Source organism: Galeopterus variegatus, unplaced genomic scaffold (assembly GCF_000696425.1).
Source record: "Galeopterus variegatus unplaced genomic scaffold, G_variegatus-3.0.2 Scaffold240, whole genome shotgun sequence".
NCBI classification, from domain to species: Eukaryota; Metazoa; Chordata; class Mammalia; order Dermoptera; family Cynocephalidae; genus Galeopterus; species Galeopterus variegatus.
Window position 1 is genome coordinate 124,561 of NW_007726351.1, and position 13,045 is coordinate 137,605.

At 39.2% G+C, this 13,045-nt stretch overlaps 1 protein-coding gene across 1 annotated transcript in view; it reads left to right on the top strand.

The window, feature by feature from the left end:
• The first annotated feature begins 526 nt into the window (after window positions 1-526).
• Window positions 527-13,045, top strand: part of TMX1 (thioredoxin-related transmembrane protein 1) — a 17,742-nt gene continuing 5,223 nt past the window's right edge. The window contains exons 1-7 of the mRNA XM_008566410.1: window positions 527-812; window positions 5,244-5,359; window positions 6,665-6,710; window positions 8,411-8,539; window positions 11,324-11,369; window positions 11,468-11,569; window positions 11,690-11,756. Coding sequence (XP_008564632.1) covers window positions 661-812; window positions 5,244-5,359; window positions 6,665-6,710; window positions 8,411-8,539; window positions 11,324-11,369; window positions 11,468-11,569; window positions 11,690-11,756 — 658 coding nt within the window. The 5' untranslated portion in view covers window positions 527-660. The remainder of the gene's footprint in view (window positions 813-5,243; window positions 5,360-6,664; window positions 6,711-8,410; window positions 8,540-11,323; window positions 11,370-11,467; window positions 11,570-11,689; window positions 11,757-13,045) is intronic.

The following is a 13,045-nucleotide window of genomic DNA, read 5'->3' on the forward strand; positions in this document are numbered from 1 at the left end:
AAAGTGCATAAAGTGCATTTAAAATGCACAGCTCGATGGTTTTTTACATATGTGTACGCCCATGTAACCACTTTTTACATCAAGATATGGAATATAAAGGGTACTCCATAAGGAGTTCCCTCTGAATCTCCCTATTGTATAATCCCTTAGAAGTAAACCAGTACTCTGATTCCTATAAACATTCATTAGCCGTACTACAAAATTTTTCAAAGGAAACAAATGAACACTCTTGATGGGCAATAAATGGGAAACTGCTTTAGTGTAAACTTAACCAACCGACTTCAGTAAGTACACTTGCTAACCATTTGGTAACAACGTCCTGGCGCCGATTTTTAAGCCATTCTTCCCCAACGCCCCGCCCCGCTTTCTACACCACGCCCCCTTACGCTCCTTTCCTCCCCACAATGCGCTGGGGCACCCCCGGCGGTGGGAAGAGGCCGCTTTTCTGTCATGCGCACTACAGAGAGGCGCGCTCCCCACTCCCTACTCCACAACCCACTGGGTCCCGGGACCCTGTCATGCGCATTGAGAGTCCTCTCGGTACGCGCGCTCCGCTGCGCCGTTGTACGCATGAGCCGAGCGACCCGCGAAGGCGGAAGTGGGAGCTGCTGAGGGGAGGTGGGGCTGCCGTGCGTGCCGTGGGTTGGAGGAGCGGCCGATATGGTTCCCTCCCGGAATCTTGTGGGTCCCCTGGCAGTCCTGGTGCTGTTGCTTTGGGGGGCTTCCTGCACCCACGGGCGGCGGAGCGACGTGCGCGTCATCACGGATGAGAACTGGAGAGAGTTGCTGGAAGGAGAGTGGATGATAGAATTGTGAGTGCGGGCGGTTGTGCCGGGGCCCCTCGTTCTCCGGGTCGACCAGAGTCCTGCATCCGAGCTTGGGCGTCCGGTTCACGTTCCTCATGCGGTCCCCAGGTTCCCCCGAGTCGCGGAGCGGGCGCCCCCGACTTTTGCTGATCACCAAACTCCTCTTGGGCTCTGCAGCCTCCTTGGTCCCACCCGCTCCTCGTTCCTTACCCGGGAGTATTAAGTTTCCTCTGAAGTGTGCACCCTAGTTTTGTTTCTAGGGCTGTGGTACGCCTTCAAGGATTGGGTGCCACTTAGGATTCTCTCTTCATTCATGGCTTTGAGGGTGAGAGTCGGGCGGGCGCGCGGCGGGTGGAGGGGTGGGTTCTGACTAGTTTTTATACAGTTATTTACTTCAGAATGATTCTTCACAAGCACACTTATAGACTTATTTTCACCAAGCTTTACGGAAGAGGATATGGAGCAAAATCTCTCCACGCCTTTTGTCTGTCTTTAAAAAATAGTTCGTTTATAGTGTTGGGATTTGGGACTTAATTTTTTATGGATTAGGTACATTTCTTTCCTTTTTGTTGTAAATACTGAGTAAATTCAGGTTGGGTTATTTTTAAGTCTTTTTTTTTTTTTTCCTTTTTTGCTTTCTTTTTCATTCCGCATTTCTTCTTTGTGTGTGTGTTTTTGCAATGTAGAGAATGCCCTGGCTTGTGACTCCTAGGCCTTTGAAAGTGGTATTGCATTAAAAGATAAAATTAATGTATTAGTTTGCTTGTTATACTCTTAAGAGGGCCAGGTCATCATTTATTGCTTGAACAAAATCATCTATCTTGTGTGGTGATAACGTTTTAATGTCCTCTCAGCAGCAATAGGAAATAAGCTACCTGCCTTTGCTTTAGATGCTAAATTAGTAAATTGAAACTAGTCGTATTACTAATGTTAGTAAAAGCAGCATTATTGAGTGTTAACTGTGTATTGGACACTGCTAAGCACCTTTACAGACATTATTATATATAATTCTCCAGAAATTCTCTTTGCTGGGTATTGTTTCCTGTGATTTACAGATGCCTAAATACTTTAACCTTCCAGATATTGCTATTCTGGCTTTCACCAGAATAGGCATGCAATAATTGTTGTTAGAACACTCCCTTTGACAAGATTCAGGTTAGTGTTTTTCTATATCGTGGATGCAACTTGGATTGTCAGTTAAGGAGGCAGGTGGAAGTGGACATCTCCAAGGGAGAACCCAGAAGGCCAAATCGGTAACTCTTGAGTCACTAAAAAGAAAAAGAAAAAGAAAAAACATACAAACTTAGAACATTTATATGGAGGGTAAGATAGGGGAAAATGTTTGTAGTATGCGTATATAATCTGCAACTCAGTGAAATGAATTTCCAGCACTATTGAAGATGCAGGAGAGAGGAAATATAACCAGTGACAGCATTTGTTTTTCAGTCATTGTCATGAGTGACTTGTTTTATTTTATTTTATTTGTTTTTGGCAGCTGGCCAGCAGGAGGATCTGAACCCCTGACCTTAGTGTTATTAGGCTGCACTCTAACCAACTGAGCTAAAAGGCCTGCCATTGTTTTAGACTGTGCCCCTAAAATATTCAATACTATAAGCAATATCTTAAGCAATGGTGATTATGAATTTAAATGCAAAGTACAGTTAAGTATTACTCAAAGATATTTTTTGACTCATTTGATCAAACTATGTAAGTACTTGTATCGTAGTCAGAAGAAGTATTAGGGGAACAAAACTAACAAAACATTGAATGTGAGCTAAATTCGAAATGGAACATCTATCTGAAATTATAGTATAGGGTAGTGTTTTTTTTTTTTTTCTTTTCTTAGCTAAAGATTCTGAGATTAAATCTTTAAAAAGCAACTAAGAAACAAAAGGAACCTAAAAAAGAAGGGATCTAATAGTCCTAATAATATGCTCTTAATTACAAGTTAATTATCTTCAGGGCCGGCCCGTGGCTCACTCGGGAGAGTGTGCTGCTGATAACACCAAGGCCCCGGGTTCAGATTCTATATAGCGATGGCCAGTTAGCTCACTGGTTGAGTGTGGTGCTGACAACACAAAGCCAAGGGTTAAGATCCCCTTACTAGTCATCTTTAAAAAAAAAAAACAACAAAGTTAATTATCTTCAGTAAATCCGTTTCTGGCCAGATATTTTGTTGTAGAGATATTTTTGTTATAATACAATTTATTGTTAAGGAGTTTGGCTTTTATATAGAGAGCTAATTTTTCTTGTTCTACAATACCTATTTTAGGAGTTTGATTTTCCTAAAACAAGGCAAGAAAATGTGAAGTACAGGGACTGTACTTCTGTGTTTAACAGGTATAGGCTTTATTCTTCCTGGCTCCACAAAAAAAACTGAGGCAAATTATAAAATAAAGTGGAAAGATAAAATCCTGGTGAAGAATAAGGGCCTGGGAAGATAATACCAGAGGAGTAATTAAAATGCTCGGCTAATATGCTTGGCCTTAGAATTTGTAAACCCAAGGTCTTGGAAACAAGCTGACCTAGGGCTGGCCAAAAGAGTTTTGTTTGGCCTGCTTAGTATTTGTGAGTGGCTTAAGTTTTGAGGTAACATTTTTACATAAAAATGCAGATCTCCAGCTTCTTTTAAATATAAATAATCTGTCTCACTGTGCCAGCAGTCCCTTGTGGCAGTGTTGCTGGGTAGTAGTGGTTGCTTCCTTAAGATGGAGCATGTGCTGTATTATTCACCACAGCCCAGAGTACTTCCTACTTTTCCAACCCCTTGTATTTATGACTCTGCAGTTTAAAATTATTACTCCAAATTTGGCTTTGAACTTTCTGGTGGCCACATTTTAATAGAAAAAGCCAAACGATTTTCATGAGCTGCTTTGCATGTGAAAAAGCCATTGTGTCTCAGGAACTTACTCTCACCGGACCCCCCTCCCAGAGCCAGGCGCCCCATGCTAGTGCCTTGGGGCCTTCCCTGGGACCCAGGGCATGGAGAAGGTGACTGGACCCTCCTCCCACAACCAGGCACCCCATGCCAGTGCCTTGGAGCCCACTCAGGGACCTGGGGTATGGAGAAAGGGGACTGGACCCCCCCTCCCACAACCAGGCACACTGCCCCAGTGCCTTGGGTCTGCCCGTGGACCTGAGACATGGAGAAGGGGACCAGACTACCCTCCCTCAACCAGGCACCCCATGCCAGCACCTCGGGGCCCACCTGGGAACCCACGGTATAGAGCCTGGGACAGCACCCCCTCCCCACAACCAGGCACTCAGTGCCAGCGCCTCGGGGCCCACCCAGGGATCTGGGGCATGGAGAAGTGGACTGGACCCTTCCCACAACCAGGCACACCGTGCCAGTGCCTTGGGACCCACTCAGCAACCCGGGGCATGGAAGCAGGGATCAGACACTCTGCACAACCAGGGACACTGCCAGCACCACGAAGCAGGCCAAAAACATCTCCTTCATGTGGGTGGCCCACCATAGCCACCACAATAACTATGGCTGCCCCAAAGGTGGCTAGATGCCACAACCACCATGCAGATGGTTCGCCAGCCACTGGAGTAAGTTGACACAAGGAGAGTCACCAGTAGAGATAAAGAAAGGAGGAGGATGTCTGTCTCCACAGAGCCCATTTCATAGTGACAGAAGAGACATCTGCTCTATGATAGTATTGGGGGACCTGATCATGCCTCTCAGCATTGGACAGATCATTTGGGCAGCAAATCAACAGAGTAACCATTATTCTTTCAGAGGGAGAGAAGAAATGTAGGGTGATTAGAAGGGGGAGGGGGGAGCGAAAGGGGGATGAGGAGGGATTAGACAAGGGGCATAAAGAATAATTACAATTTGTAACAATATATATGCTAGTAATATTGATTTGATCAACATATCTCAATATTGAAACCCAAAAATATGTATAATCAATTTTGATTCAATAAAAATTAAAAAATTAAAAATTAAAAAAATACATAAATAAAAAGCAACAGTAAAATAAAATTTTAAAAAAATCTTACTCTCAGAATTACTTTTGTTATTAACATCATCAATTCATAGTTCTTGATTTCCAGATCGTTAGACCCACACTTAAAACTTTTTCTTCTGCATAAAATTAACCATGCGTTAATCAGCCTTTTCAGTATAAAATATTCTTCACAAAGTATGCATTTAAAAATTTTTTATCGGGCCGGCCCGTGGCTCACTCGGTAGAGTGCGGTGCTGATAACACCAAGGCCATGGGTTCGGATCCTATATAGGGATGGCTGGTTTGCTCACTGGCTGAGCGTGGTGCTGACAACACCAAGCCAAGGGTTGAGATCCCCTTACCGGTCATCTTTTTAAAAAAATAAATAAATAAAAATAAAATAAAAATTTTTTATCCCACGATGAATGGTCATATTAGAGTGCTTAACTTTTTTTTTTTTTTTTTTAACTATATTTCTTAGTTACGCTCCGTGGTGTCCTGCTTGTCAAAATCTTCAACCAGAATGGGAAAGTTTTGCTGAATGGGGAGAAGATCTAGAGGTTAAAGTTGCAAAAGTAGATGTCACAGAGCAGCCAGGTACTGTAAGTCTGTGGTTAGTTTTGTTTCTTTGCAGATTGGACTGATATGTTTATCCTATTGTCCACATTACATGGTCTTAACCCTACCTTCATTAGGTTTTGAAAACATAATGGTCTATAGCTAGTTATGCTGATTTGCCCACCTCCCTGATGGGTCTCAGTGTGCAGTGGCTGCAAAAAGCAGGTTCCCTGGTTGTGTATGCAGCTTATTCCTTGTATGTGTTGCTCTAAGGGACCTTGGAGACATCATCCTCTCCCTATTCTTGCCCACATAACTGCCTCTAATCTTTTTTGTCTGCATTCCGGCCCCAGACTAGCATGTAAGATGCCTTTGAGAAGACTTAGAATACTGGTCCAGGTGGACATTGGCTAAGTCATCATTTACATCCACACCAGGCTTCAGAATAAGAAGCATGTGGTTGAGTTTCTTTGTAGAGTCAAGGTCACAGTCTGACAAGAGAAGGTCTGAATCTCTGAAACTGTGTTCCACATTTTACAAAGCTCTCATGACTAGGATCAGGTACACTCCTGACTTGGTCTGCTAGACAAGTGGCAGGCCCTGCCCTTAAGGATGCTCCTTTATCAGACTAACTTCATCTTAATTGTTTTTGGTGGTGATGATAAACCTGGGTTCCTGGCTGCCCTATACAAATGGTAATAATAGGTAATATTTATTGAGCACTTATCAAGTGGTACAGAACTTTTCCAAGTGTTTTGCATTTATTTTCTAATCCTTACACAACTTGGTGAAATAGGTAATATCCCCATTTTACAGATAAGAAAACTGAGGCACAGAGAGGTTATTTCCCAGTAATTTCAATGCTTGACACATGGTTAATGATAAATGTTAGCTACTATTGTTATTACCTGTCTTATGAGAGATTCATAGTATTTTCCATTTTTAGCAACACCATAAACTGCTTGCTTCTTGAATGTCAAGTGCAATTTCATTTGATTTTTAAATCTTTCTGAGGCCCTATTATATTGTGCTGTCCCATGACTCATCACTAGTAGTCTTCATCACACGGTGGTGTAATCGATCAAGTGTTTGTGTATATTCACAAATGTCTTCAATATATAACTTTGCATACTTTTTAAATGAGATAATATACCATAGTGTTTTTTTTTAAGTTTCTTTCAGCACATAATTCATGTTTTTTCAATGTTTATTATAAAGCTGAACTATTTTAGGTATAATTTCACATTGTTTCCTACCAGTATTTAAATCATTCAAAATTTCGCATGTAAGTAGTCAGTGATTGGCCCAAATAAAACCTGTTGTGTGTTCTTGTATCATTTGTAGGACTGAGTGGACGGTTTATCATAACTGCTCTTCCTACTATTTATCAGTAAGTATTTGAAGATTCTTGGTTATGGAGAAGGATGCATCATAGTGTAATCAGAATAGAAAGCTTCTGGCTTGAGTCATGTTTGAAGAGCTGAGGTAATCTCATTCTATTCAGCAAGTGTTTGGAGGGCTTGTTTTGCTCATGGTGTTATAGTATATGCCTTTACATAGATGAAGGAAGTATGAAATTGTCCCTGTTTTCAAGGATTTGTAATTGTTTTGGAAGGTGATATTCATGTGAAATGGTGTGATCATGTTCAGCATAGTAAATGATTATGAGCCCAGAGTAGTGGTGAGTTCTGTAGGAAGTTAGATTAAGGAGAAATTTGTTACGATTAGCTGGGGTGGTTCCTAGAGAATATGGGGTTAAAACGAAATCTTAGAGGTAGTATTTTCAAGAATGTAGGGTAAGCATTCCATTCTGAGGACAATCTCAAACAGTCATTAATAGGAAGATGGTGTGTTCAAAATGTAGCTAAGGAAGTGCTGTTGCACCACCTTGGGTAGGGTAGTGGGCGATAATGTTGAGTGTTAAATCAAAATGAATGATTATGTAGTTTTCAGTATCAAGTCTGTAAGTTTGGCTTTATCTTCTAAACTTGGGGTAGGAAATCTCAAATATGTGTATGTATACATACCCTGTACCTTAATGTCACCTAGCTTGTGGGCTAAATAAATACCAGGAGGTACTTCTCTCATTTAAAGTTAAGAAAACAAGTTGGCAGTTCTTTGTGTGTATATATATCTTGCTTTTCTTTGTTCCTTTTCTTTATTTTAAAAAAATGAATTCCTATCCCTTTCGTATCTATTTAAAATTTCTATCCTCTGTCTCCATAAGTGCTTTTCCCCCTCCCTTTTCACTCAGTCCTTTTCCCCACATGTCCCTTAACTGGCTATAATCAGTTGCCCCTTACCTTTTCACTTCTCAACATTTCCTGAACTTCCTGCCCTTTTACCCCCCGATTTCTGCCTGTTGGAATCCTACCTGTCCATCAAAGAATAGCTCATATGTCACCTTCTCCACAAAACTTTGTGTTTTTGAGTGGGGGCTACCTTGTAGTCTTTAGCTACAGATGGATAAAGGATCCCCTAACCCTACTGTAGGTTATAGGGAGCTTGAGTGTTTGCACTTAAGGACTGGGAGAACATTTATGACCCTGTGACAGAACTTCATACATTGGGAATAGGAAGGAGGAGGCAGAGATAAAGAAGAATCACTGAAATGGGAGGAAGGGAAGCATTGTACCAGATGCCTCTGGCGATGTAAAGCATGATGGCTGGCATGGTATGATTATACTGAAAGTACCAGAAAAATACCTTAAATTTCTAACTTATAATTTAGCAATATATAATACTTAATATGTATCAGGCAGTATTCTAACAGTTTTTCACGCAGTAATTCCTTTAATAGGAGTATGAGGCTTAAAAGTGATTTTCTGAGTTTATCTACCTACTGTTGTTTCATTCTTTTATTAATATGGAAGAGTAACAAGCCTTAAGTCTTAAGGCTTATAATTGTTTAAAAAGGTAACTTTATTGTTTAGTTATATTTCGGGCTAGGATGTCATGAGTAGGTAATTGGTATAATTTGCTGCTTGTGCATTGTTACAGGATTGACTATAAAATGAGATGAAGAAATAGCAAAACAAGTACAAAATTTGTTTCTCAGGCTAGTTAATATTTAATTCTGATTTTCTTTAGTTGTAAAGATGGTGAATTTAGGCGCTATCAGGGTCCAAGGACTAAGAAGGACTTCATAAACTTTGTGAGTGAAAAAGAGTGGAAGAGTATTGAACCTGTTTCATCATGGTTTGGTCCAGGTTCTATTCTGTAAGTATGAGGAGTTTTTCTCTTATCTATTTCAGAATTAATTGGAACATATCATTATATTTCATGTAAATAAAGCATTCATACTCAGTTTGTTCCTTGGGCTCTTATAGTATATTCAGACTTACGTGTTTGATATTTTCAGTTTGACCTTATCTTCTAAGTCGAAATACTTTCATGCATATTAAGCTGGACAGAGTCATTTTAAGTCGAATGCTGGGACTGGCTGGTTTCTCAGTTGGTTAGTGTGCGGTGTTATAACACCAAGGTCAAGGGGTTGGATCCCTGTATCAACCAGCTGCCCAAAAAAAAGAGTTGAATGCCTTTTTAGGAATATTTTAGCTTTGCAGATATGGTCATTTGTATCATCAAAAACTAAATAATCTTTCTAAGAGTGTGAACAGTGTAATCAGTAAAGCTATTGCCTGGGCATAGTAATTTGACTGAAAAAGCTCAGTTACCTCCCTACCTAAAGACTTCAGTTCTTGATGTAAAGTGATTGAAATATGTTTGGTTGGTTATTCTACGTGTTTGATAACTTCTTGTATGGGTAGTGTGGATGAACAGTAACCCTAATGACGTGACTAAACACTGAGCTTTATAGATAGAGAGTGGATACATTTCTCCACAGCAGTTTGCTATGGAGTGGTAAGATTGGAAATGGCAAGCATGCTTCCTGCTACCTTGTTGGGGTACAAGAACTCACTGGTCATTTTTTTTTTTAACTTACAAATTATAATTATACATACTTATGGAGTACAATCTGATATTTTGATACATATATATATTGTATATATATTTTTTTTTAAAAGATGACCGGTAAGGGGATCTTAACCCTTGACTTGGTGTTGTCAGCACCACGCTCAGCCAGTGAGCGAACCGGCCATCCCTATGTGGGATCCGAACCCGGGGCCTTGGTGTTATCAGCACTGCACTCTCCCGCGTGAGCCACGGGCCGGCCCCATATATATATTGTATAATTCACTGGTCATTTGAGAAACTTCTGGGAATAGCTAGTTTTGCTGAAGTCACCATGGACTCATCCCAGTGTGGCTAAAGCTATCTTCTTTTCACTTCACTTCACTTGTCCTTGGAAGATGGGGAGCTGAGACACCAAACATGAAAGAGAAAAATGCTCTGGATTCTGGGAGTAGGAGAAAGATCAGTCCTTAAGCAGTATTTTGGGTTTTTTTGTTTGTTTGTTTTTTTAAGAGGATTTTTTTTTTTTTTTCTGGTGGCTGGCTGGTAGGGGGATTTGAACTCTTGACCTTGGTGTTATAAGGTGGTTCTCTAACCAACTGAGCTAACCAGTCAGCCTTAAGCAGTATTTTGAAGTAGAAGTTTATCTTTAGCATGTTTCCCTTACATGCTTCTTTTCCTGAGAAAACCTCTGAATTATCCTTTAGCTGTCATAACTCATCCACTGAATGCCCAACCCAATTATGGAACCTAGTATTCCTGTTATATTTTAATTAATGCAGACTATAGTTAGGCTCTGCAGTGCTTATGTTTCAGTTCCTTGTTCCCATTCCCACTTGGCTTTTAAACAACAGAAGCAACATGATTAAAGTACTTTTCTGTATTGAACTGAAAGTGTAATTGATTATTGTTCTTTAAAATCTCATCTCATAAATGAATCTTATCCTTGTTCCATAGAAGAAGTTGGTTGCTTGTAAGTCTCTGTTGAATCGTCAGGGCAGTAGTTTGTACCTTTTTTATTGGTAGACTGAGTAGAGGGTACTCCCAGTGTCAGCTCAGCAAGTTCATCCACCTCAGCGATTGGCAATTGGATAAGGCCTTCCTACAGTAGCTTTGGCTTCTGTGTGAAAAAGCCCTTGGTAACACCGGTCACACTTCTTGTTAGAGGGAAAACAGTTGGGAACCCACAAACCCTTATCTTTGAAGCATGCTTTTTTTTAAACTGCCCATCTAAACTGCCTGCATTTACTAGTGTAAAAATAATTACTTTTACTTTTATATGATGACTTAGCATTTATTTCCTATGTAATTATTTTTTATATCATTAAAAGGTATCAAACTATGCTATTGTAAATATGAATTTTGATAAAAAAGAGGGATAATTCTTAAGGGAGAAGAATCAGCTCAACAACTTTTCCCCATTCTTCCTGCAGGCTCCCTTCTTTGCTTATTCTTTGGAGGATCTTAAGAGTGAATAAGAGCTGTCATTTTGAACTGGTTTTATAAGAGCTTGTAACCTGTTATTTAATATATTGGAGAAATCATCAGATGAAAGATGACAGGTTAATGTCAAGGCAGTAGGAGAATAGGGAAAAAAATTAAGTATTTTATTTATGAGGATACCACATGGTGGTAACAATTAAGGAAGTGTTACTTAAAAATTTTTTTTTATTGAAATAATTGATAATACATATTTGTGGGATACAGAGTTGGCTATCAATACTTGTTTATAATATGCAATGATCAAATCAGGATAATTAACATATTTATTATTATAATATGTAGTCATTCTTCATGCCCATTAACCAATTCCTCACTGACCCTCCTCCCCTTCTCCCTTTCCCAGCTCTAGTAACCACAGTTCTGTTCTCTCCTTCTGAAAGTTCAGCGTGTTATTGTGATTGTTGCAGAAACTTACTTTTCATGAATAAGCCATATTACAGGCTTGAAAGCAGTGGTGTATCACTAGTTTAGATTATGACTAGCAATAAAACCTGTTGTGTTGGGGAAATTATAGAGTAGAAAATATAATATATATATATAGACAAAGCTGTGTATCTTACTCAGTTTTTCAATCATCTCTTTTAGGATGAGTAGTATGTCAGCACTCTTTCAGCTATCTATGTGGATCAGGGTATGGACTAAATTATTATTTCTATCTTAAACATTTTTAACACTCACTCTCTTTATAAAACAAACAGGTTTTTAATTTTTTTTTTCTTTTTATTTTAGACCTACCATAGCTATTTTACTGAAGACCTTGGATTACCGGTTTGGGGATCATATACAGTTTTTGCTTTAGCAACTCTACTTTCAGGACTGTTCTTAGGACTTGTAAGTACTTTATTTTCAGAGTAGTAGGCAGAAGAATATTTTTAAATGTTATTGAATATAGTTGCACTAGCTGTATCATATGTTATATATTCAGATTTCTTATAATGTTTATTTTTTCAGTGTATGATATTTGTGGCAGATTGCCTTTGCCCTTCAAAAAGGCGCAGACCACAGCCATGTCCTTCAAGTAAGTATATTAAATGTTTATTTTATATTCAGTATAATGCCATTCATTTCTGTAAACACAATCACACATTTAAGAGGTTGCCCTTACAACTTAGATTCCTAAATGTGGAGTGGTGGTCTGTGTCAGCTATGGCATAAGGGAATGGGGAGGAGATACATATCTCATGAGAGAATGGTATCCCAGAGGATTTTGGAACATTGTTTTCTTGACTCTGTAAATATGGAGAATTTTAACATTGCATATAACTCGTAGATATTTAATGTCATTGATCTGATATCAATTTATTTGAAAATTTAATGTTATTCATGATTCATTTAACTATGTGAGTCAAATTTTTTTTTTTTTTTTTTTTTAAAGATGACTGATAAGGGGATCTTAACCCTTGACTTGGTGTTGTCAGCACCACGCTCAACAAGTGAGCAAACCGGCCATCCCTATATAGGATCCAAACCCATGACCTTGGTGTTATCAGCAACGCACTCTCCCGAGTGAGCCACGGGCCGGCCCAAGTCAAAATTTTTAAAAGTTGAATATATTCTACTCGAAGTCTTTGATTAGAAATAGTGACCACATTTGAAGATTATTTATATGCCAGTCAATTCTAAGATTTTTTCTGGTTGGACATTGGGAAAAGGAATTCCTGTAGCTGATTTAGGATTGGCATTGACACTGAACTGTACTGCAAAATGGGTTTATATAATTAGAAGCATTTATGGCTGGCTCTTGTAATATAATTACTTAGCAATCATTTGTTTTTAATTTTGGGAATTGTACTACTAATGGAACCCCTCATATTTGCAGTTCATAAAAGACTTGCACTTTCTGTTATCCCATTTGATTTTCAGGAACTGTGTAGTAGACTGCATTGGCAATACTGTCCCATTTTATACTGGAGGGAACTAAGGTTCACAGGGATGAACTATTTCCCCAAGGCCACACAGAAATGATAGAGCTACATGTAGATCTAAATCAGACTCGTGACCTGATATTTCTTATGTTACGCTGTCTTTCTTGAGTTAGGATTTACTGAAGTCAAAACTCCTGAAATGAAATCAGTTTTCATATCCTAGATAGTTGTATTGGTTGGAGGTAATCATAACCACCAATGGCCACTCACCTGTAGGGGAAAAAATGTAAGCACAGATTACTTAAAAGACAAATTTATTGTTAGTTTAGGGTTTTTGAAGTGAAGTGAATGTAAAATATTCATGCACCAGCTTTTTTTTTTTTTTTTTTTTTTCAATATACAATGTGGTTGATTATTATGACCCATCACCGAAACCTCCCTA